Source organism: Parasteatoda tepidariorum, chromosome 2 (assembly GCF_982258835.1).
Source record: "Parasteatoda tepidariorum strain Cologne lab strain chromosome 2, Ptep-v5.0, whole genome shotgun sequence".
NCBI classification, from domain to species: Eukaryota; Metazoa; Arthropoda; class Arachnida; order Araneae; family Theridiidae; genus Parasteatoda; species Parasteatoda tepidariorum.
The window spans coordinates 51,590,075-51,616,046 of NC_141756.1; the positions used below are offsets into that span (position 1 = coordinate 51,590,075).

Genomic DNA, 25,972 nt, shown 5'->3' on the forward strand with positions numbered 1-25,972 from the left:
GGTATATAAGGGATTATATACAAATCTCAAAAGAGAAAAAAAATATAGAAATGATAGATATCACTTAGAAGACATTAACCAAAGTTTATGAAAATAAATTGAAATTGAGCAAAAATAATGTATAATAAAATTGAAGCTTTATGAAGCATATTAAAAATGTGGTTATTGATTGGGGTTTTTGGTAGGTTGCTAGGATTATTTTTGCAGTAGATGTACATAAATGATTCATTTTGTTAATATATTTATAACATCAAAAATAAATTTTTTTCATCGAATGAAAAATATAATTTTTTAAAATAATTATTGTTAATAGTAATTCAAATAATTTTTCATTAAGATAATTTTATTGATTAAAAAGAGAAAAACTAAGTTAAGTTGGTTCTTCAATATTATGTATGATTTTAAGTATTATTGCTAATCGCACTGAGAAAAAAAGTATGGTCAAAACTACTAGAATAAAATATGGTTTTGTGGGAACACCAAGCAGCTCGGTAGGTTTTACTGAAGCATTTTGGAAAAATTAATATCATGCATGTGATCAATAATTAGGTGATAAAATTTTTTAAAGGGGGTAAAATTTGGTAGTTTTAACTTGATACCTTAGAGCAGTGTTTCCCAAACTTATGACTTTTGTGTACCCTTTCTAAATTTTCGTAACGCTGTGTACCACTAATAAAAAAATGAATGCATTTTTTACTCTAAAATAATTGCAATAAAGTTAAAAATCACAACTAGCTGTTGACACCATTATTTATTAACTGTTAACTCTGCAAAAAATAGCCAATAGAAAAATACGTAATCGTAATTTTTCATAGCTAGCTTTATTCTTAAATAAAATGTTTTGAAATTTTCGTTTGTTGCTAGATATTTCACATAAGACCGCGTACCCCTGCTAAACTGTTACCGTACCCCTGGGGGTACGCGTACCACACTGCCTTAGAGCATGGCATAAAAACCATCAATTCGGTTAAATTTATTTTTAAGTTTTATATTTTTTGTGCAGTAAAACAAGACTTATAATTATGGTAATAAAAACTATAATTTTGCAAACCAGAATGTATGAAAAACCGTTGCCATATAAATTAAAAATTACTAAGTAAATGGTTTAAAATCCGCGTATTTTAGTTTTATTACCAGAATGGGTTTTTTTATAACCAGAAATTACATTACCATGCAGTACGGTAGTTTTAACAATTTATTTCTTCTCCTTGCATATATTTATAGCGTAGTTGATATTGAAGTTACTATAGTGTAGTTGATATGGAAGAAATCATAATATTTTGACTTATGAGAGCAAAGAATTTTCTTGTTAAGAATTATACACTAAATAGAATAGTAAATATGTACAATAACAACCGACAAAAATAACTGTGTGTGCAATAGACTTTTCCATAAATATTTTGTAAGTAACGTTTAAATAAATATTTTGCCTCTGAAACAAAATGTTCCGTAATGATATATGAGCTATTAATCTATTTATACAACAAATAATAAATAATAATAATTTGTATCAATGAAATGATTATCTCCACTAAAATAGGGCAAAGTTTGACCAATTTGAAATATAGATTTTAAACTAACATTTTATAGCTTGATGCTGAATTTCAAATTCCTAAGACAGCGAAATGGTTTGAAAAAAAGGACATGTTATTTAAATATTTACGTTTTTTATACTTATATGCAGTAGATGGAGTTAATTTATTTACTTATCGAGGCTGAAGATGACTATGCATATTATTAAGGAGTTCTCAAAATAAAGGTATCGTTCGTTGTTCAGGGACCGCGAAAGTTAGGATCAACAACCATAAAATAATTATCACTGGTCTCCCAAACCAGCAATCAATGTAAAGGGATAGTATGCTGTTTTATTTGTTTGATTTTTGGTGTAATATTTTGATATGTGTTTTAGTCACAAAATAGCATATTCCATCATAATTGCGACATTACACACATTTTTTGTGTTGTAATTTTTTTAAAATTCATTTTATTAGCTTTTTTTAAAAAAAAATCTAATTGACGCATGTAAACCGATCAGTGAAAAATGTTAACGGACTAGTTTCTAGTCCCTAACCTTTTACTTACGGCTCGTACACCATGTGGACCCACATGTGATAGTACAACATGGTACACCGTAAGCAAAGGGTTAAGAGGCTCTTCCTCTTCCGACTTAATTCTGCTGTCCAAAGAGTGGAGACGGGGAGGGAAAATTCTAAATATGCTTTTAATTCTTTTTGTTTCACTATCACATAAATAAACTGATGATGGATATTTACTCTATTTAGCAGTATTTTCCGATGTTGTTGTTGTCGTCTGCCATTGTGGCAGACAGGGTGCAATTGTTCTTGTTTTCCAGTGGCGCCATCTATGGTCAAGAATTCGACTTTAGTCACACCTGTTTATGAGGCGGACCCATTCATTCAACCACAGATAGTAATTTCCACCTGAACCAGAGAACGATCAATCTCTCCAAAGGTATTGATTTGTTATACGAACACGGAGGGCTTTGTAACCCGACAGATTTAACATGCACCAGTCACCATTTACTAAACGGGGAGTCTTTGGCCTGCTGGATTCGAACTTCCGTTCTGACAAACGAGAGTCCAGCTCCCTGCCAATCAGGCTATCCCGACCAGTATCTTCCGATACATGTAAAATATATGGCTGAGATCCAAGCATAATATTTTAGATACAAAGCATGCGGAATTTCTCTACTAATTTTTTTCTGTCAAAATTATGCAAATACAATTCTGCAATTAACAGTTTCTGATAGGTAGTTAAACAATATTCAATTGTCTGCTTTTAGATTTTTTATAAGAATCTTTGTTTTTATGTAATAAATTTAAGAGAATTTTTTGAAAGTCACCTTAATCGGTTTTCATCATTTTAAACTGTAATTAAATTAGATTTTAAAAGATCTAAAGACTGACAAAAATGTAATTTTAAATTACTTACTAGAAATTTTATTGCTTTAAAAATTTTATAAAAAAATTCATGGATGTTCTAAAAATTATCAAGCTCTATTTCTTATCCAATATAACGACTCCTTTATTTTTCCTGTTTTGAAAGGCATTATACTATCTAATATAAAACGTTAAGTGCGGAAAAATTATCAAGAAAACAAAAATTAAAAATTTAATCCAAAACCAAAGATGGTGATTGTAGAGATCTCATTTCAATATTGTACATCTGAGTATTATTTTCAAATTTTTTTTATTTATTTTTTTACAAATCTCTATAAAACAAATAATTTAAGAAAGTACTTCAGTTTTTATATGTGTTGTTACATGTTTGTAACTAATAAAGAAATATGGTCTAAAACTTTTTAAATGAAAACAATTATATTTAAATAAAACTATATATTCACCTCTGCTTTTTCAGTGGATGTGACTATATTTTTATCTTCAATGTGTCGATATTGGATGTTATCTTCACGATTTCTACGGTGGAAAAATTCTTCACAAATAACTAAACTGATCAGTGAAACGAAAAAAATTAAGAAATATTTCGTCTCAGTCAGAGTCCACAACATTATGCAACTAAGTCCTTTTTCTTGAGTTTAAGGCATCCAAAAGCCTATAAGTTACTCTTTTGATTTGGAAATTTCTTCTCCCTAAGAAAAAGCAAAATCGAATATAATTTTACACACAAATAATAGATTTAATGAAATAAATTTCATTGCGAAGAATAACAAAGAAATTGATTAAGCGATAATTTTTTACAAGTTAGTAATAAATATTAATAGAAATAAGTAACTGTTTTTGCTTAATTGTTTTTCTAAATAACAATCGCATTAAAAAGTTAAAAAAAGTTCTTTGGACAGGTTTTTAAGGAGTTTTAAAGTGGAGTAAAACTTTTGGAGAGAGTTTTGTATATAAAGAATTCACCTTAGAAATGTATGGTTAAAATTTCGAAGCTATAGGAATGCTATATTGCATTTTATGTTCTAAAAATTATTGTTGCTTATAAAAGTTTTCGAACTAAATTTCAAAAATTGAAGTACGTCAACTCTTTCTCTTATAAAATTGAAGTAATAAGTACAAATTTGAATGAAGAATATGGTTAAAATGAAACTTCATCTAAGATCTAATACTAATTTAATCTTACATTTTACTCAAATTTTTATTCTTCAGAAATGCAGATATTACATTTAGGGTATAGTACATTGTAAAAAAAATTAGCGTATCTCAACGCCAAAAATTGTGGCAAGTACTTTACACGTCATACGTAACTCCATACGTAACTATTGAATCTAGTGTTTAACTCCACCAATGTTTATTTATACAACTTAATGTAAAAAAGTCACCACTATTGTTTTTATTCAGTAACATTAAAATTTATAATTACAGTTAAATAAGATACACATAAGAATCAATAAAGTTATTTTTAAAATACAATATAGAGTAAGACTCATTCATTTTGAATGTATACGTAAACTACATCGTTAAATAAAATTAGTTTGTAAATCAAACATACGTGCAACAGAGAAAATATTAAGACGAATTTGAACTAGGTGAAAGTAAATAGAAATTATACATTTTAAAATATACATTATGATACTTTATAAAATATACATAATATAATATATTTATCCGTATTACACAACAATAAACATGCAGACATTTTTGTATATGCTGATGAAGAATTATTAATATTAGAATTATTTCCTTCTCTGTCGTAAGATATTATTGAAAACTCATATCAATGCTTTCCCACGTGCTGAACTACTTTCTCTCGCACCTCTTGAATTCTAACTTGAATATCGTGCGGTAAATATGCTATTCCTCAAATAAGGCAAGGTCATTCACCAATAATTGATATGGCAATATGCGGCACCATACCAGCCGTGTGTGTTGAAAATTTCAATAGCCATTTTAGAAAGCAACAAAATTAAATCTAAGCAATTAATACACCACTGAATAAGTCTCCAGTCCGACGCATAAATGCCCACATCACTAACAGAACCATATGATTTCTAGATATTAGCAATTTTTCAACGATAACTGTAAAAATTTCATGACATTCTGATTATTAGTTTAGAGGTTACAAGTGCTTTTAGTGACCCTAGTTTTGTAACTTTTAAAACAATGGATAAATAAGAATGTCGGATATAAATTTTTTTCTCTCACTATTTTATGGAGACTCTCGAATTTGAAGAAGAGCCTCAGAGCTCAAATAAATCTTGCTAGGCTAAATTTAGCCTTACCTATTGAAACGCAGTGCTATAAGCGAAAGCAGAGAGCACGCCGCACTTTACTATACTCATTACTCAATAGGAATGTCATGCTTCGATTAAGCGTTGTTTTTGATGGGGAAAATGCTGCTGAAGTAAAATAGTGGCTTCATAAGTGTTATGGAGATTCTGCACCAGGGAAATCACCGATTATTGACACATTGACTGGTATGCAGAATTTATAAGCGGTCGTAAAGACACTGATGGTGCTGAGAGCTCAGGTCATACAAACCATTGTTCCAGAAAATATCAAAAAATAGTTATGTAAGGCCATAAAGTAAAGTTGCGTGAGATAGCTGACACCTTAAGGAAATCAGAAGGTAGTGTGTCTACAATTTTACATAAAAATGTGAGCATGCGCAAGTTGCTTTCGAAATGGGTGCCACGTTTACTCACACCGAACCAACCTGTCGACGATTCAGAACGCTGTTTGGAACTTTTAAAGCGAGATAAAAAAAAAAGAGGGGGATTTCTGTTATCGGTATGTGATAATGGATGAAGCATGGATCAACTTCTACACTCCTAAATGAAAAGAGATTTTCAGCTGAGTGGTCAGCAGCTGGTGACAGTCGTCCAAAGTGACCAAAAACTCAGAAGTCAGCTGGCAAGGTAATGGCCTCCGTATTTTGGGACGTGCATGTTATTTTGCTTATCGACTATCTTGAAAAAGATAAAACTATCAATAACGAATATTACATGACATTATTGAGTCGAATAAGAAAAAAAAATCAGGAAAAAATGGTCTCACATGCGATGAAACGAAATTCTGCTTTACCAAGACATTGCCCCCCGTTTTAAGACGGTGAAAACAATGGTTAGATTGAATGAGTTACGCTTTGAATTACTTTACCCTCCATACTCTCCAGATCTGCTCCCTAGCGACTACTGGTTCTTTGCAGATCTAAAAAAGATGCTCCTGGGAAAGAAATTTGGCTCAAATGAAAAAGTTATTTTAAAAACAGAGGCCTATTTTGAGAGGCTTAGTTCTACAATAGGGCCATCAGAAAGATAAAAAAGCATAGGAGTGAATGTTGAAGAATAAAATCAAATTTCTAAAAAAAAAATTTTTCTTTAGCTGAACTGGAGACTGATTAAGTGATGTGCTGCTTCGTAACTAAGTTTTTATGTCTATAAAAATACAAAATTATTCTAAATAAATGCTTAACATGTAATTAATTATTCAACACTACTTAAACTATCTAATAAAATGAATCTGAATAAATAATTATTTTACAACTAATTATTTTACACTATTTAAGTTATTACTCACAATTATAAGAATAATTATTATGGATAAATATAGTTCTGCCAATTTAGATAGAAATGTCCCCGTTTTTGGTGCCCGTTAGAGAAATAAATTAATAGATAATAATAATAATGAACTTCTAGAAAGATAATGTCCATCTTTTTTCTTATTTAAAGTAAATAAAATTGCCGAATAGAAAAAAGATCAAGTGAAAGAATAAAGATATATATATTTTTTCGAATCTCATTGATGAATGATCAGGAATCATCTCTAACCCTTTTGAAATCTGACACCTAGAACAATCCATTAGACAGGAGCATGTGCAATTTTACTATATATATGTTTAGGTAAGCCATAGTTTTCCAATATTCCTGAAGTGATATGTCTTAACGCTGAACCAAATCTGAGCTTAATACAGCTATCAATGCTCAACTTCGTAGTCTTGTAATTTTGAACCCAACCCGGAAGACAAGGAAACTCCTGGATTTGAGCCTTCGTGGAAGTTTTTTTGATTGAACTAACCAGCATTTGCGTTATGTTGAGAGGAAAACCACAAAACCTCCTGCTATTTGTCTGACAGCGAGGGAACTATAACCCGTGATCAGTCAACCACTTGGGATATTTCACATAGTGTGGTCGGTGCGAGCCGGGTGCAGAATTCATATCGACAAGCCATCGCTAGGAATCGAGCCTAGGTTACAAAATTGGGAGACGAGTGCTCTATCTCCTGAGCCACCTCAGCTGAACTCTTGTGAACATGATATCAATATTTTCCCATTAGTTACTTAGATGCTTTAACTATGGTTTTATTCCATTTTTCTTTTAAGCATTATTATTAAGCATGCAAGTTGAAAATTAACATACATTTCTTTGTTACTAATTGTAAATTCAAATTTTGCTTTAAGTTTGGATAAATCTGATGTTTACAATATTAGTCTACATTTGACTGAGTTTGGATCGGTGACAAATTTTTATGTATAAATATGGTGCAGCAAATTAACTCAGAAAGTTGCGCTACCGGGTCCAACAGCAAATTATAAATTAAGAAATGAAACTTACTACTAAAACCGAATTCCATATCGGTATAGTGATAAACTACAGTATAATTAAGCGTATTCTCTATGACATATATAGTTGTTTTCAAAACCAGAAGCAATTTAAAAATGCAACGAAACTTTCAACTAAAATAATTTTTTTTCTAAGGTAGTGAGTTACATAATTAAACGAAATCATTTTCAATAACTGATAAGCTATTATTCACGTGCCAAAAGTAAAGTCATTTTCAGAACAATATTGTTTTAACAAAAAAAGTGACTTTATACTTACTGAAGAACCAATATTTCGAACTCGAAGTCATAAGATTTTATTCAAAGTATTCGTCATGAAAATTAAGTTCAATTTGAAAGTTTCTAAAGGTATTTTGATCTTTAAATTTACGATAAAATTTATCATAGAAAACACCACTCTCTGATACACGTGGCTAGTAAGTCGGCAAATGGCCCATCATCGTAGAAAAGATTCTTTTTAAACTTTAGCAATAAATAAAATACATATCAAAACCAACCCTACATAATCAGTGATAGATGCTTGTTGTCTCACTAATTATTTATCCACAGACATTATAAATCATTTCTCGAAATACCCTTTAATTAGTGTGTAATTAAAAGAGCCGAGTTGAGTTGTCAGGCCACACACATGCCTAAGATGATGGGTTTATTTTCATACATGTTCTCGAGAATTTTATTACCGATTACACTCCATTCGATTTTCTTTTCTGCACATATAATTATTATCATAGTTGTTTTCCTTTGAAATTTTTATCTCAAAAATGTGTTAAATGTTTTAAAAGCAAAAGAGTTTTGAATACCGACTTTTTTAGCTCACGCTGCAAAAAACATTCTGGTAAAATTACCATAATTCTTAGTGATGCCATTTCAGGTAAAAAGAAAAACCCATAATTCTGGAATTAAATATACAGTATTTAAACCATTCATTTGGCAATTTTTCTATTTATATAGTAATGGTTTACTGGAAATTCTGGTTTTCAAAATTACAGTTCTTTTTATCACATATTTAATTAAAAGTACAAAACTGAAAGAAATTTTTTTTTAACGGAATAAATGTTTTTATGCTATGCTCTAGCAGTTGTTCCCAACCCCTAGGGCAGAGGACCGGTATCGGGGTAAGGATCAAATGAAACATTAAATTGTTTCTATTTTATTTACTGTGGTGTATTTCTCACGGGTTTGTGCGACTTTCTATGAGCGAGAGGTTAACTTGTAGAGTAGGCAAAACTTATCTTAAAACTGAGATCCGTCACCTAAACCCGCACCCATATCGTGATTGCTTTTTTGTTTTGTTTTAAAGGCATGTTTAAAAACAATTAAATTAAAATTATTAATTCAAATCCGTCTAAAATGTAACAATTAACGTCCCCCTACTTTTCAGCGGTTTGCGGTAAAATTATCAAATATTGACCAGGGTGTGGAGATAAAAAAGGGTGGGGAGCACTGCTGGAAAGTATCATGATGAAATTACCAAATTTCGTCCTATTATAAAATTTTACCAAATGTTATCCTATTATAAAATTTTACCAAATTTTATCCTATTATAAAATTTTACCAAATTTTATCCTATTATAAAATTTTACCAAATTTTATCCTATTATAAAATTTTACCAAATTTGATCACATATTATAAAACTATATTTTGTTGTTAGTTTTACCAAAATCAGTACGAAAGCGCTTTCGTAAAAATTACAGAAACACTGTGAATTTTGACATATTCTGGCAGGTTTGCCCAAATTTTTTCCTCAGAGCATATATATATATATATATATATATATATATATATATATATATATATATAGGGCAATTCCATATGTGACGAAATGACATTTTGACTTGCATAATAACAATTAATTGAAGTTTCTATGCATCTAATTTCAAATAAACATAATTTTTTCTCATGCATATCATTATTATTGGTATAATGTGATTCATAAACTAAAAAAAAAGGATTTTGTATTTTTTTTATTTTTAATTTTATGAACTTTTTACTTGTGTGACGGAATGACATTTTGGCAACCAAGCTTTTGGCATGGCGCTTAGAACTGGCAGTTTCTGTGAATTTTGCAACTATTATTTTCCTGAACTATTTTTTACTTTTAGTATAGTGTGTAAGCAATGTAAATCATGAACTTGGAAAATTAACCTCAGGTTGGCTAGCAGTTATTAACATCTATTTGCTGTGACGGAATGACCGTGACGGAATGACACAAAGTTTAGTGGAAGAAAGTCTTCATTTAAAAAATGTTTTATCAATATGTAAATGATAAACTGAATGTAACAGATAAGCAGAATTAATATTTACGTAAGAATCAGTTAAGATTTCAACAATTTGAAAATTAGGTTGTCTCAGAAGAGGTTTTATATCTAACTTGCCAATGCAGTTACTTCAATGCAGTTTCTTACTGCAGTTACTAGTTATGTAACTTCTTATCTTCGTTCTCAGGAAATTTATGCATAAATAAATTTTAGTCCCATCTTCTTTTAAATACTTTAACATCTAAATCGTCTTTGTTTATCAAAGTGATTTGCGCCGCATATAAATGTGACTTCTTTTTTTCCGCAGTATGGGACAATGAATAAAGAGCCGACCGCATACTCCTCAATCATGTTTTCCATTTCCTCTTCAAAACAGTGGCTTTTCAAGTCATACACTTGGTTTTGGTGAAAATTAGAAAGCATTCCAATTTTGATGATTCACTTTTCAACTACATGAGCATCTAGTGCACGTCTCTTGTTCCTGGTAATGCTGTTGTAGCAAGTGTCTAGCAGAAGTCATTCTCTTTTGCCTCTCTTAAATAGAATAGCTGGACAAAAACAAAACTTTAACGATTTGTTGCTTCGACTTTATGAAATCATAAAATTCTTTTACATATTATGTGCCGTTTTACAGCAGCCAACATCTTGTTTGGCCTTTTAGAACAACATCACGATTACATGGTATATACAGGTGCATGTGTTGTGAGGTATTAATGATATACACTTAATAAAAATGAGATAAGACACACTTTACATCAATATAAGCTTCTTTATGAAAACCCTCATATATTGCATCTGCACTCTTCGTTACTCTGTCAGAGTTTGTATTATGACTGAATCCTTCATACTTGGGGGCTTGTAACTAACATCATCTTGACAGTAAAAATTTTTTAGCCAAATTAAACAGCTCATCAACATTACTTTTCTCACTAAGTTTCTTTTGAGTTCGATGTTAAATACTTCTCACATAAAGACTGATTAAATTTTTTTACTTCTATTGGTGATTTTGGAAGTGAGTGTACAATTTTTTTTATGGTGAGTGTACAATTTTTTTTATGGCTTTACCAAGAATCTGCCAGAATTTATATTGGGAATTTAAATTATTTGTATGTGAAGAGATTGGTAGAATTTGATTTTTTCTTTGTTTACACAATCTCTGCACAACAGCGTTTGCACTTCTGAGTTTTTTAAGTCCAGCTTTTGTCGCGGAAGCTTTCTTCTCTGCCTTTCTTTCTCTGTTTTTTTTCTTCATCATATCATGGGAATCTTGGTCCTTTTCAACATTTTATCAGTTTTTCAACAGCTGTTTTAGCCATTATGTTAATTGAAAAAAAAATTCCCTAGTTTTTGACTAAGCTCCTCAAGGACTCGTTTTGTCATTCCATCGCCGAATATGTGTCATTCCGTCACGCTAATTATTGGAAGTTAATAATCAAATGCATATAATTTTATAATTTCTCATTGATTCTTATGCCACATCTGCTTTATATTCCAAAATATACACATTTTCATTCAGAAACGCAGTTGCTATTTAAAAAAATATACTAAAACATGTGACGGAATGGCACAAAAAAAAGTCTCTTTTATTTAATATATTAAACTTAAAATGACTTAAAGGCTATGTTTTAAATGTTTAAATTTTGTACTATATGCATATTTTTATCAAAATATTGCAAAAGAAAGATACATTTCTTTTATTTTATAAGTATTTTTCAAGAAAACAATTTGAGCACAAATGTGAAGAGTTCACTTGTCAGCCATGTGATTACTTTAGAATGCTTCCAGATTCAAAAAACTTAAAATTATCAAAAATTAAACAGTAATATATTGGCTTTGGCTATTTTTGAACATATTTTTAAAATTAAAATATGCAATTCATAAAAAAAAAATTTCACTTAAAAGTTGACACTTTCGTGGAATCGCCCTATATATATATATATATATATATATATATATATATATATATATATATATATATATATATATATATATATATATATATATATATATATATATATATATATATATATATATATATATATATATATATATATATATATATACCAAAACCTTGAACATATATATATATATCCCTTATAGTAATGTAGATTAAAACTTTGATGTTCCTTTTAGTTTGTTACCTCAATGTTACATTTTTCGACTCAAATTGTTTACGATTTAAAAGTTTTTAGTGCATTTAGCTCATTTATCGAATTATTCAAACTACATTTTTCTTCACTAATATTTACAATAACTTGGCGAACCACTCCCCCAATTGAATTATAAATTATCATTTAATCATCAAACTTGAAAGTCAAAAGCTAATTATATTTCAAAAGAGAGTGATGGCTTTTAAACTTAATTTCAAAACCCTTGACTACTTCGTTTTAAATGAAGTAATATTTTTGAAATAGCACTGTTTGACTAATAAGTGAAAAGCAGGTTTGTAGATGCGCAAAAGACCTCCCGAGTGCAAAAACGTCAAATTCTCGACGTATTTTATTATTTCCTCATCCATATATCCAAAACCTTGAACTTATAATTTCATAATATAGTTGAACAACAAGGTTAAGCCGCCAGTTTAACAGCTCAGCCAATTAAGTTCAGTAAGTCTCATGCTGTGAAGATATAAATAAATTCACACGTTAATTCGATTGAATTATTTAGAAAGTAATTTAAAAAACCTTGATGTAGGTAGAAAAATTGAATAAGAATTATAAAATTATGATTGCAGAAAAGAATGTCAGTTTTAATAATGGCACGCATCACGGTATGAAAGTTTTCTAGATAAACAAATAATAAACAGTTTAAAACAAAGTGACGGTCCCATTTTTCTTTAATTTGTTTATGCGTCATATAAATTTGTTTTTAACATATTTGAAGAAACTGTACTAAAATGTGTGGCACAGTAGTTGAGGTGATTGTGAAAGACCGAACTTTTAATTTCGGGGGAAGCCAACTCAGGCTTTGTCCTAAATGCAACATAAAATCGGACTAAAACCAACATTTTTAAGTAAATCATAAACAAATTAGCTAAAGGTCTTTTATCTTACCAGAGAGAAGTTTTATTTCATTCACACTGTTAGAATTTTCATAAGGCCGGGATAGCCCGGTCGTTAAGGTGCTGGGCCAATGTCCGAGAGTTCTTGGGTTCGAATCCCGCCGGCCGAAGACTCCCCGTGTAGTAAAGTGACAGATGCACGTTAAATCTGTCGAGTCTCTGGGGGTACTGGATTGGAGATCGATCGTTCTCTGATTCCGGTCAAAATTACGATCTGTGGATGAAATAATGGTTGTATGAATGGGTCCGCCCTATTAACGGGTGCGACGTATAGTGTGTCAGAAGTCGAATTCTTGGCCATAGATGGCGCCACTGAAAAACAAAAAACGCACACTATGCCTTAAATTACTCGGTTTCACCAAGAAGGCTTGCCCGTGTGGCAAGTGACATTAGAAACAACAACAAAAACAGAATTTTCATTCTGAAATTATGGTAAAATAACTGGCAGCGGTCTATCCATCTAATTAACCGTAAAGTTTAAGGTAAAGATTTTTGTTTTACTTTCACGGTTTTGAAACCGTGTACAACTAATATGATTAAATAACCATGAATACAAAACTATACGGTGTTTCCACCACTTACAACTGCGTGGTTTCAAAACAGAACATTGGTAGCACGTGTGGTCCACGTCACCAAATTTATACGTTTATAGTTGTCCCGCAGTGGACTGATCGTTAAGACACGGTTCCCAGCAGATCACCGAAGTCAAGCATCACTGGCTACGTTCAGTGTGCGGGTGGGTGACCACTTGGATCAGTTTGCGTAAGGATCGAGGGTGTGCGGTATTGGTCCTCGTTAAACTGTTCTACCGTAAAGTGTTCGACTTCGCGTGCAGGTCGTTGAGCTACCGAAGCGGGGGTGCCACCCCCTCTGCAGAGGATCAAAATTGTGATGGCATGTCTTCGGATCATCCTCAGGGATGTCTCCCAGACCATCACCAATAGCCCATTGTGCAGATCTAGTACGACATAAATGAATTGCAACAACAACAATCAAAACCATAAAAAATTTAACTGGGCCTTGGAGATAGTTTAGCAGCTCTATGGCGCTGCCATCTATGCATGAAGAAAAGTGTAGTATTCTAATAGTCCAGCATCACAAATCGAATAGTGCGGGACTCTAGAAACTCTTCATGTAAATGGAGAAAATATTATTGTGTCAAAGCTGGGACACGACCCCCCCCCTCGTCGGTTATGAGATTGACAGAGTAGCCCTCTAGGCTATAATATGTACCTATCTGCGAAGAACTAAATGACTCCATCAGGTAATCCTAGTTAGTGCCGTAAAATTCTGGTTATTTAGTCGTATTAGGTGAAATCAGTTAATAGGCGGTTTTTGTAACAGTTAGCAGCTTGAATACAATCTTATTTATGGTTTTTTGACTGTTTTGTTTGAATATGGTAAAAAAACAATTAAATAAATTGTTATTTAGCCATTTTTCCCGAGAAATTTCAAACAGTGTACAGCAATCGAAATTTCTTAATTTAACTACTTATACGTAATTCGAAAAATGTAAAATGAAGTAAAACATATACTAATCAATAATCATTCATTGCAAAACAATTCTTTTCTTTTAAGTCAATTACTGTAATTATCTCAATTATAAGAGACGTAGAAATTATGAGATATACTAAATTGCACAAAAATATAATTTTCTCCAATGCAGAGAAATAGTTTTGCTCTGAGTATTTTAAGCTGTTTTTTTTTTTCTTTTCTTTTTTGTCATTATCATTATTAGCTTTTTCATTACATGGAATGAGGATTTTTAGAAAATAATATGCTTCTTTTATAGTTGCCGTCAGTTCTTAACAATTATTCATGACAATTACTCTGAGAAAAAATATGGTCAAAACTACCAGAATATTGCAAAATTTACAACGTTTCTTGCTCTATGGGATTACCCAAAAACTCGGTAATTTCTACCGAAGCGTTTTGGAAAAATTAACACTTAAATATGATTTTATAATGCGTGATTAAATTTGGTAAATGTGGTAAAAATGTTAATTTTATCCTATTTTAGAGCATGATATAAGAACAATTCATCCGATTAAATTTACTTTTCATTTTTAAGTTTTCTACCAAGTTTATGATAATAAGAACTGTAATTTTAAAAACCGAAATTTCCGGTAAACCGCTACCAAATGAATGCTTTAAATGCCGCATATTTTGGTTTTATTACCCAAAATTATGGATCTCTTATAACCAGAAATGTCAGTTCGCAAATTTTAACAATTTTTTTCACCACCTAGGTTTAGCTTTGTCATTCATTAGCCAGCGCCCTCTATACTGAGTCAGCTTTCATCAGTTTTGTGAAAAAGAGTTTAATGAAAATTTACAATCAGTTTTAGAAATACATAAAAAGCGTTATTGATACAACTTTCTAATTATTGAAAAATACTCCAACGCTACATTGTTTGCTTTAAAAAAATACACACAAATTGATAACTATTGATTGATTTAAGTAGTTTTCATACCACAGAAGAAATCTCGCCAAATCATTAATCTTCTATTTATTATTTATTAAGTTTATTGGTTTTAGAAATATTTGAGTCATTTTTTGGTTTCCAAGTCCATACAATTATTTTCAGAAATATAGTTAAATCAAAGCTTTAATAAAGACAGAATAAGTTAAAACTAAATCTCTTTTTAGATCTAAACTCACTTAAAATTTTTTTAAATTTTTTTCCCTGAGAGAAAGCTCTGAAATACCCTTCTAAAATCGTTTCCCGTGTCTTTTCTCGATATGTGAAAGCTTCAATTTATCTTATAAAAGGACGCATAAATTGCTCAACAGAAAGAGGACACCATAAATACTGTTAATACAGAGAATGCATTGCTGATCCCTGACAAGGATCGAGTTTCGTTCACAACCATGACTAATTCAGAACTTAACACAAAGATTAACCGTCCATTACAATTCTTCCCGGTTGTCACTTGAACAAAAATTTCTCTAAATCTACACTCGTGCGTAGATCATTGTTGTAAGTATTAGTCGGTTTATGTAAAGAACATTATGCGTAAGTCTATAATTCAAGAAACAGGTGATTTGGTCAACTACTATTCAGTATATTTAGATATATTTATGCAAAGAGAGATTTTTAAGCATTATTTCCAGGTATGATATAATGTGTAGAATAAGTTTTGAACAAAACTAAGAGCAAATACTAAGAAAAAAGTAGTAATGTTTAATTCTTAAGGGTAAAAACATTTTTTTAAAATTTTTATTTCAAATGCAGCAGATGATACAGACATTATCCTAACGCCGTACAGAGATCAAGAGAAAAGAAAAATGCAAATACAGAAAGAAACGAAATATACAAAATACAAAAACAAAAGCAAAACCTCAAACACAAAAATCAAATCAAGAATGGGTAAAAACATTCATTGTAATAGTTTCTTTTTATATTGTATATAATCAATATAAAGTTAAGATTTTAAATTGAAAAAGTTACTTTGTTTAATTTAATACACTGAGAAAAAAAAATCAAAACTGCCCAGAATATGCCTCAGTTTACCGTTTTTTTGGGTCCATGGGAACATCAAAAAGCTCGGTAATTTTTACCAAAGAGCTTTGGTAATAATTTTGGTAAAATTAACAATAAAATATGACTTAATAATGTGCGATAAAATTTGGTAATTTTATAGTGAGCATTTCATAAAAACCATTTATTTGGTTACATTTACTTTTCAGTTTTGTATTTTTTATTAAATGTGTGGCAATAAGAACTATGATTTTGAAAACCAGAATTTTTGATAAACCGTTACTATATGAGCGGAAAAATTACTAAAGTAGTACTGCCTACTTATGTTTTATTAACCAGAATTGCCAGAATTTTTTAAACCATAAATGTCATTACCATGCAGTACGATAATTTTACCAGATTTTTTTCCCTAAGTAATTAAATAACAAAAAAAAAAATTCCTTTCGCTATTCAATAAAGTTTGTAAACCACCATCGAAATGTTAACTGAGTGTAAAAATATGCTTATAATTATTGGGTCGAGTAATTGTTTTTTATTTTATTCAGAACAGGATCGTACATTACATGAAAATTTTAAATGAGTTACGTCTATGAAAATGAGAATGAAAATTCTAACTGAAATTCTAACTACTTCTAACTATCTACTTAAATTCTAATTGAACTTCCTAAACTTGATTACAAGATGCTATAGTACAGTGGTTCAATTTAACAACTAATTAGCCCCAGATATGATTAAGGTACCAAAATTATGGTTTAAAGTAGAAACGATTTCAGAGAGTATACGTAAATTGTTAGTTCTTTTATACTTAACTCAAAATTATAAAACGATTTTATTATGATTGATGATGATGAATTATTTACATCAATTTGACAGTCAGTTTTTAGGTTAAGTCATTGCAGTAATCATTAGTAGTTAATGACTTACAAATGATTATCTTGTAATGAGTATTTTTTGAATGATGCACTCTATCAATGCATTTTTTTCGAATGAGAGTTTAGATATAATAGAATTGTTTTTGTAAACAAGCTTCCATTGGAAATGAATAATTAACCATTATTCTAGGTCGGAACAACGCTCTGACTCTGAACCTTTTCCACAAGAGAGAAATTCCGGCGGATTCAAGTTAAGTTTCGCTGCTATGTTTTGGATTATACTGTAAAAAAAAAAACAGATACTCAGTATAGAGATTTGGTGGCTCAGGTGATAAACGTTCGCCCTCCAATCAGGTGAACCGGGCTCAAATCCCAGCGATGGCTGGCCGATACGAATTCTGCACCCCACTCACACTGACTACAGAGTTGACGTAAAACGTAGTGAGTGGTAGACGGATCATGGGTTAGAGACCCCTTGCCGTCAGGCTAATGGTGGGAGGTTTTCGTGATTTTTCTCTCCATGTAACGCAAATGCGGGTTGATTCCATCAAAAAGTCTGCCAATACTTGATCCAGTAATTGCCTTATCTCCTGAATTGAGATCAAAATTACAAGGTTACGTACTTGAGCATTAGTAGTCGTAAACTCAAAATTGGGTTAGCTGTTCAACGACGATAATAAAAAAATGTAAAATTTAATTAAAATTGAAAGTTGGCAAAAAGTAGCCGCTGTAAGTTTTTTGTTAATTTTTTTAGATAATATAAATACAAAACACAGTTTAGCCTTCTTTCTTTCTTTTATTTACGTCGCACTAAATCTGCACAATGGCAGCGGTCTGGGAAGCATCCCTAAGGATTATCTGGAGACAACATACACGCTTCACATCCCGTTTTACAGGGAGGACACATTCACACAACATCCATCCATCCGCAGATCGTAGTTTTAACCTGAACCAGAGCACGATCAATCTCCGACCCAGTAGTCTCAGAGGTATCAATTTGTATATGGGAACTAGATTTTATCTTTCATGCTCAAAAATGCAATGTTTGGAAGGTAAAGTTTAAAAAAAAAAATTTTTTTTTTAATCTTTTAGAATTTTTATGCAAACTTATATTTTACCTGAAACCTATTAAGAAGATATGATTAAAAACTTTGTTTAGGTACATAACATTAAGTTTACTTTAGTATAATCAGTTGAAATTTTATTATCTGTAAAGATATTGACCAATTAATATGCATTGCTTTTTTACACGTGAATAATTAGCAAGCAAATGTTTGTTAAAACTAAAGCGTATAAGAAATACATGATATAAATCAATGTGACTGCAAAACAAGGCATATGTGTATAAAACTTTTCATGCTTTTAATTATTAAGACAAAAAAATTAACGATAAATCAAATATTTTCAACCTTAAAACTAGTATATAGTTAATTTAATTAGTGCAATACAGATAGGGACACTAGTTAATATCTGTTTCAGTAGTACGTATTATAAACTTCCTAGGACCTATAAAAATGTGATCAAAACAGCTTTTAATAGGTATTCAGGCAAAATAAAGTAGTAATACGTTTAAGTGTGATAAAATTAGTCCAGTTATTTCAGGAAGCAACAAGTGGCGATACACCTACCAATATTACCCGTACAAAATGTTGTTAATGTTCATAAAATATTACAACTTTATGTAGTTGCCATTAAAACTTTAATAGGAGCAAGTGTTATAAACAATTACCAGCTATACAAACAATAATTAGATATCTTCGGTCAATATTACGACAGAAATTGGAGACGGGAAACTTCTTCTAAATAAACTACTACATCTTTGAAATTGTCAAGTTAGTTTGAACTGTAGTTTAAGTACTAATAATTCCAGAACAAATTTCTTTTTAAATTGATTGTGAATGAACCCATTATTTAGCTCTTGATACCTGTTTTCATGTCGGTTATTTTCTGCATTTCTTTTGGGAAAATGTACAATTTGGAAGCTGAAAAAATTTGACATTGTGACAAAAAATAAATAAAATTATTGCATCTTGATTAAAATTAGCATTATATGGAAACATGGGAGTTTTCTAGAACTTGATCAAGAGTTTTGATGCTTTTTTTGAGGTTCTCAGTTATTTCTGTCTTTTTTTTTCATTAAAAATAAAACATTATAGTTGAAACATGGGATTTTTTCAAATCCTGATTCGAAATTTCGATCTCTTTTTAAGGTTCATAGTTAATTCTGTCTCGTTGTTTTTCATCAAAAACTAAAACATTACAGTTGAAACATGGGATTTTTTGAAATCCTGATTAGAAGTTTTGAAGCTTTTTTAAAGTTCATAGTTATTTCTGCGTCTTTGTTTTTCATTAAAAACTAATACATTGCTTCATTGAAAACTAATACATACTGATACATTGTTTGTTTTTCATTAAAAACTAATACAGCGGAAACAAGATATAATAATTTTGAAATACAAAATTTTCATGTGAAACTATGAGTAAAATAATATTCTCATAGGAATAATTTTTTTCAGCCATATTATTTAAAATCACAGATTTGTTTAATCGAAAGCAAATCGCGTTTTTAGTTCCAATATTAGGAACAAATGTCAATTGAATTTTCCCTTTTTCTGTTCCTAACTGTTTTCATAGTTCTTTTTTGATAAAAAAAAGATTTGCCTACTGTTTCATAAGTAATTTTGTGAGGCGTTGCGCGGTGAAAAGAATGCTAGGAAAATTACTGTACTGTAATGACATCTCTGGTAAAAATAAATAAATAAATAAAAAACATGATTCTGGTATTTAAAAGCAAAATACACAGTATTTAAATTGTTCATACGGTAATTTTTCCGTTCGCGTGGTAATGATTTACCGGAAATTCTGGTTTTCAAAATTATAGTTCTCATTACCACACATTTAGTAAAAAATACAAAACTGAATAGTAAATTCAATCAAATAAATACTTCTTATGCTATGTTTTAAGGTAAAATTATTAAATTTGATTACATTTACCAAATTTCATTGCATATTATAAAACTATATTTTATTGTTAATTTTATCAAAATCTTTACCAAAGCGTTACCGAGCTTTTCAGTGTCCACATAGAGCCAGAAATACAGTTGAATTTACCATATTCTGGTAGTTTTGACATCACTTTTTCTCAGTGTCCCTAGCAGCAAAATAACTTGGGCCCTCATTGGGCCAATATTCATGAATCTTGGCTCAATAAGGGTTCAAAGGGCCATTATTTTTACGATATTGGCTCTATATAGAATTGTCCGATTCACCCAATATTTTACAACCAATATCGGTCCTACATAGGAGTGTCAGATTTACCGCATATTTTAAAACCATTATTTAGTCAATATAGTATCTATATAGGCCATTGTAGGTCCTATATAGGCCATTCTAGAACCAATATTAAAAAATCTAGACATCCCAATATTGGTCCCTCACTGCATGTTCTTATAAGACCCATATTGAGAAAATTTTGAACCCAATTGGGGCCAAGGTAAAATTGTTGCTAGAGGTGTATTTTGATTATTGTTGTTAAAACATGACTAGAATAAAACAACGATAACGTTTTAAAAAACATGTAATTTTACAGAAGGTAATCCAACGTCTCTTAATCACTTTTCCGATTTAAAAAGATAAATGTCAAATAAAATAGCCTACACCATTTTCAAAAGGGTTTGTCAAGTTTAAGTAAAGAACGTAAACATATGTGTGAGATTACATAGTTTTTTCCCCAGGAAATCTACCTTTAAACACACTTACGCCCTCTTCTTTGCAGAATACACCCTTTTCTTCATGTAAAATTACAGTTTTGAAGAAAGGTATCTATTCTAGTGGACTTGGTATCTACCTGCACTGACAGTTCAAATGCAAATGATGAGCTGTCAAAAAGCTGTTGGTGGCACTATAATGCCACTTTATAAAGAAAAGAAAAAGGAAGAAGAAAATAAAAGAATTATTTTTTTAAAGACATTTTTGATTGATCACGGGTTGTTACGATTTACATTGTTTCGATTGAAAGAAATATATATATACTAGTACTTTATGCGTTGCATTAAAAAATATAAACAATTACTTTTATACGGTTGAAAACGTGCATGTAAATGCTATCAAAGCACAATTGATGAGTAGAAGAGAAACACAAAAAATATCGATTTGTAATTTCACATATTTATGCTGCATACATATTTGAAAATTGTATCCAAAATGTATATAACTAAAACTTATTATGCAAGAAAAATGGGCCATTTTTTGCATATAATCAAGTATTAAATGAAAACAATTTCCCAAATTTAAAATAGCATCTGCTCAAAGCAATATTTTTTCAGATTACCTCTAGTAAAATTATCTGACTTACTTATATTTTGCATTAATAGTTTTTAATTAATCAAATGCTAAACACTGAACTTAAAGGCTTGTTTCTTCGCTTAATATGCCAAGATTTTGATTTTGATTTGAAGAATTTGCTTAATATGCCAAGAAGTAATTTTTTAAACATACATGCATTAAATGAAATTTAAACTGTTAAATATAATTTTATTAAACTGTTAATAAAAACTATTGTTTATCAGAACATAAATTATTGCTGAATTGGAATAAAAATTATCCAGTTATTGAGTACTAGGAGGCTTCGCCCCCTGCTCGCTGGCGCTCACCAACCCCTAGAACTGCTTTCACAGTTCATTTCGGCTTGCTTCGCAATCCGATGCTCGCTTTGCTCGCTCATTGGATACGTTCTTAACGTCTAGTTTTCATATACTTTTTTGAATACTGAAGTTCCGAAAACTTTTCACTGTAGAAAATTCTAAACCTGTACATTTCAATATTAATTTGAAATTGCAAACAATTCACATATTTTTCTTAATCACACTATTCTAAATTTCAGTTGTTGAGAAAAGTAACTGTTGTAAGTTTTATTTTAAAGTCTTTCCCACCAGAGGGCTAAAGCCATGTGTTGTGAAACAATATGAAATAGTAGTGTGCCACTGAACGCCGGATGTAAAGCATCGGCTTTGATGAAGATAATTTTGTATTTTTAATTCTCCGAAGGGCGCCACCTTAATAATATGGAATTTGTAAAATAAATGTATATACAGTCAAAACCCGCTATAGTGAACACGGCTTATAGTGAACTCCCGGATATAGTGAACGAAATGCTCGGTCCCGTGCCTTGCTATACACGCATAATGTTATTATTAGTGGATATAGTGAACCAAAAAAGTGAGGAAGTTGGATATAATGAACTTTTTTCTGTCTTCGACTGAGTTCCCCCCTATTTTCTTTGTAATAATTTTGAAATTTCTACTTCAAAATAAATAGATATACCGATTTTTGAAACCATCTATAGAAACTACTTTTATGTGCTCGAATGGCAGGTTAGACAGGTTCAAAAAGCGGAATAATAGAAATTCATCAGCTAAAGATTACTTAATTTTTATTTGTACGCAAGACGAAGAGTGGTGAAAGAGTGGTGATTTTTTGCTACTACATAATATTTTTCAGTCATTTATATGAATATAATGTAATAAAAGGGAGGAGTTTGGGTACTATTAGTGAAATTGCCTGCGTAACGGATATAGTGAACTCCCGGTTATAGTGAACCGAAATTTCGGTCCCTTGAAGGTTCACTATAGCGGGGTTTGACTGTATTTTTGATGAAGCCCATCCTTTTGTGCTTTCATCAGTGTTCAGAAGCAGAACAACTATAAGTTTTTTATTTTATCACAAAAAAATAAAATTTATAAAAAACAAAGAAAATGAGTATAGTCATAGAAAAAGTTAAAATTATAATATAGTATTTGCCAGTTAAAATAAAACTTTTTGTTTAAGTTATTGCTAACAATTCAAATTTCTCCGAGGCAATTCTAAAGTATAAATTAAGGTAGTATTGTTAAGTTGAAACACAATATTTTTAGTTTTGATGTCAACAATACAATTAAATTTTTCACAAAAACGATTGCTTCCATTGTTAAGTTCAATGCCAACAATTCAAATTTTTCTGAGGCAACTCTTAATCTCTAAATATTATTTTTTTTATGTACACATTCCTAAATGTCAGTATTCAACCACAAAACAACTTAAAGTCCTCAAATTTAGCATGAAGTTGTAAAATGTAATGAAAGAGGGTCATAGCAATAATGAAAGTAGAAGTAAAGTTAGTACTGTAAAATTAAAACAATATTTTTAATCAATAAGCCAAGTTCTTCAATAAGCAGTTGAAGAAGTAGGTTGATTATTTAAAACTTTTTATAGAATTTCTTTAAGAACACAATTGTTAATTTGGGCATTTGGCGTTACAACACTTTTAGAATTGAAGGATTTGTTACGTCAAGCGCTCAGGTATCATAATTTTTATCTAGTTGCGCTTCTATGTCATTTTGATTTATGTTGCTAAGTGAACTTTCAAAAAATTCTATGGCTGGCAACAGCATTTTTATTTTTTAAGTTGTTTATTTTTATTTCTTTTAGAATTCGTTATTTTTTTAGCGAAATGTTTTTTAACCCAGCAGAATTCTTTGCCGACTGTTTTCTCTATGAATGAAGAAAATAAAGTAAATATTTAACTGTTGTGAAAAGAATCTTATTTAGTTGTACAAAATACTTCAGCCGAAATTTTGGGAGCCACGTAAGAGGATTATATATATTAGATCAGAAACACATCATTAAAAGGCAGAATGTTTCGGTGTTTTCAAAACAAAGCAAACGTTGCCACCGGCGGAAAAGAAATACAGCCAAAATTTGGGAGCCACGTAAGAGAATTATATATAATAGATTTTTTATGTGTGATACAAAAAAATAAGATTTTTTGAAGTACGTATTTAATGAGATTGCAAAACTAGTTTTTACACTAAACATAACTTTTCAATATTTCACATTAAATTAAACTGAACTTTTTTAGACCATACTTTTAAAAGTATTATCAAAGCTACCAGAATATGGTAAAATTTATTGTGTTTAATGGCTCTATGGAAACACCAAAAAAGCTCGGTAATTTTTACCGTAGACTTTGGAAAAGAATGCGCTAAAACTAAGAATAAAATATGGTTTTATAAAATGCTAAAAACTTTGGTAAATTTGGTAACTTTATCATGATACTTTGAAGCATGGCATGAAATCCATTTATTTGGTTAAATTTACTTTTCAGTTTCGTATTTTTTCTAAATATATGATAATAAGAACTATAATTTTGAAAACCAGAATTCATGGTAAACTGCTACTATATAAGGGGAAAAATTACCAAATAAATCGTTTAAATGCCGTATATTTGATTTTATTACAAGAATTATGATTGTTCTTTTACTAGAAAAGTCGTTGCCATTATAAGCATTTACAATATAAAAACAACATAATTATTAACAGAAATGTTACATAATACTATGTTCATAATAACAAGTAGTGAAAAACGTTATAAAAACGTAACTAACGAATAATCTACACTCTAAAAAATTCCGGATTAAATTACGGTAAATATACCGACATTCAGAGTTCCGGTACTTTTTACCATAAAATTCATTTTCACCGGAATATGTAACGGAAAAATAATCTGATAAACCACAGCACAGTAATAATTGCCGTAAAATCACTGAATCACTTCAATTAAGGAAATATTACTATAAAATTACGGTATAATACTTTATATTAAAAATTTATTTTACGAATTATGTGCCAGTATTTTATACATTAATTTAATCTAGAATTTTTTACAATGTACGATAATTTTGTCATAGTTTTTTTTTCTCTCTGTAATATCGAATTACTTCATAAAAAGTAACTTCAAATACAATTTAATAAACCTAAATATTAATTGAGTAATTAGCTATTATGAAATACTTGTTTTAAGTGCAATTTCAACAAAGTGGATTTAAAACATCTTGAAAATTCAAATTTATAAAGTAACAAAACCAGTTCTTACACACGGTAATTAACTAAGAAGCAGGAAACCGTTGGTTTCAAAAAGTTTTTCCGAAAACTTCTCTCAATATATTGGTCAACAAATTAAAAAAAAAATTTCTGCAGCACAAAATTAATACTTATTCTTAAATTAAAAAAGAAAAAGATGCTGGAATTGAATTGGTGATTTTCACCGAATGAAACCATTTGTTCCAATATGAGCAAATAGAATACTAAAATAGAAAATAAGTTTGGTTTCATGGTATACAAAGAGCAAACCCTATGAAAAATCTCTCTAATGTGGTAGAGCTTGATGCTTTAATAACGATGCCGGTAATTTAAACGATATTTTGGTTCAACATGATCCAAATTTTCAACGGAAAAAACATGGTAATAAAAACATTTTTTCCCCAATGCCCACCTGAAGAATGACCTTTCGTCAGACAGGCATCTGAAGGGAAGATTTGTAGGCCATTCTTTCAGGTGCACCATGTTAGGTGGATCAACGTTGCTCCCATATTAAGGACAGATAGTACAGAGAAGGAAAGAACATCTATGTCTTGCCCGGGATTCGAATCCAGAACTTTTCTGATGCAAGGCTAGTTCCCTGACCCGACACAAGCCGGCAAAACAAGCAAAACAAATAAATAAATGCACAGCAATTAGTTTGCTAATTGTTAGTTTGTATATACGTGCAATTTGAACTTAATAAGGCAGGGATCTGTTCAGATATTTTGTGAAAGGTCCGTTTTTGTAAAATTGTGAAAAAATTACTCGTAATTTGTGAATATAAAATAAACGTTAAGTCACATTCTTTCAACCAGGGTACGCTTTTGTGAATTTGTGCAAATAGAGCCCGTTATTGCAA

The 25,972-nt window shown here is 30.4% G+C and overlaps 1 protein-coding gene across 4 annotated transcripts in view; it reads right to left on the reverse strand.

The window, feature by feature from the left end:
* LOC107453701 (matrix metalloproteinase-21) overlaps nucleotides 1–25,972 on the reverse strand; it is a 94,289-nt gene that overhangs the window by 35,605 nt on the left and 32,712 nt on the right. For 3 of the 4 annotated variants that reach the window (XM_016070621.4, XM_016070622.4, XM_071177523.2), the window contains exon 2: nucleotides 3,365–3,610. The exons of the other annotated variant lie outside the window; for it this stretch is intronic. In XM_016070621.4, the coding sequence (XP_015926107.1) occupies nucleotides 3,365–3,529 (165 nt within the window). In that variant the 5' untranslated portion in view covers nucleotides 3,530–3,610. The remainder of the gene's footprint in view (nucleotides 1–3,364; nucleotides 3,611–25,972) is intronic. 4 annotated transcript variants of the gene reach the window in all.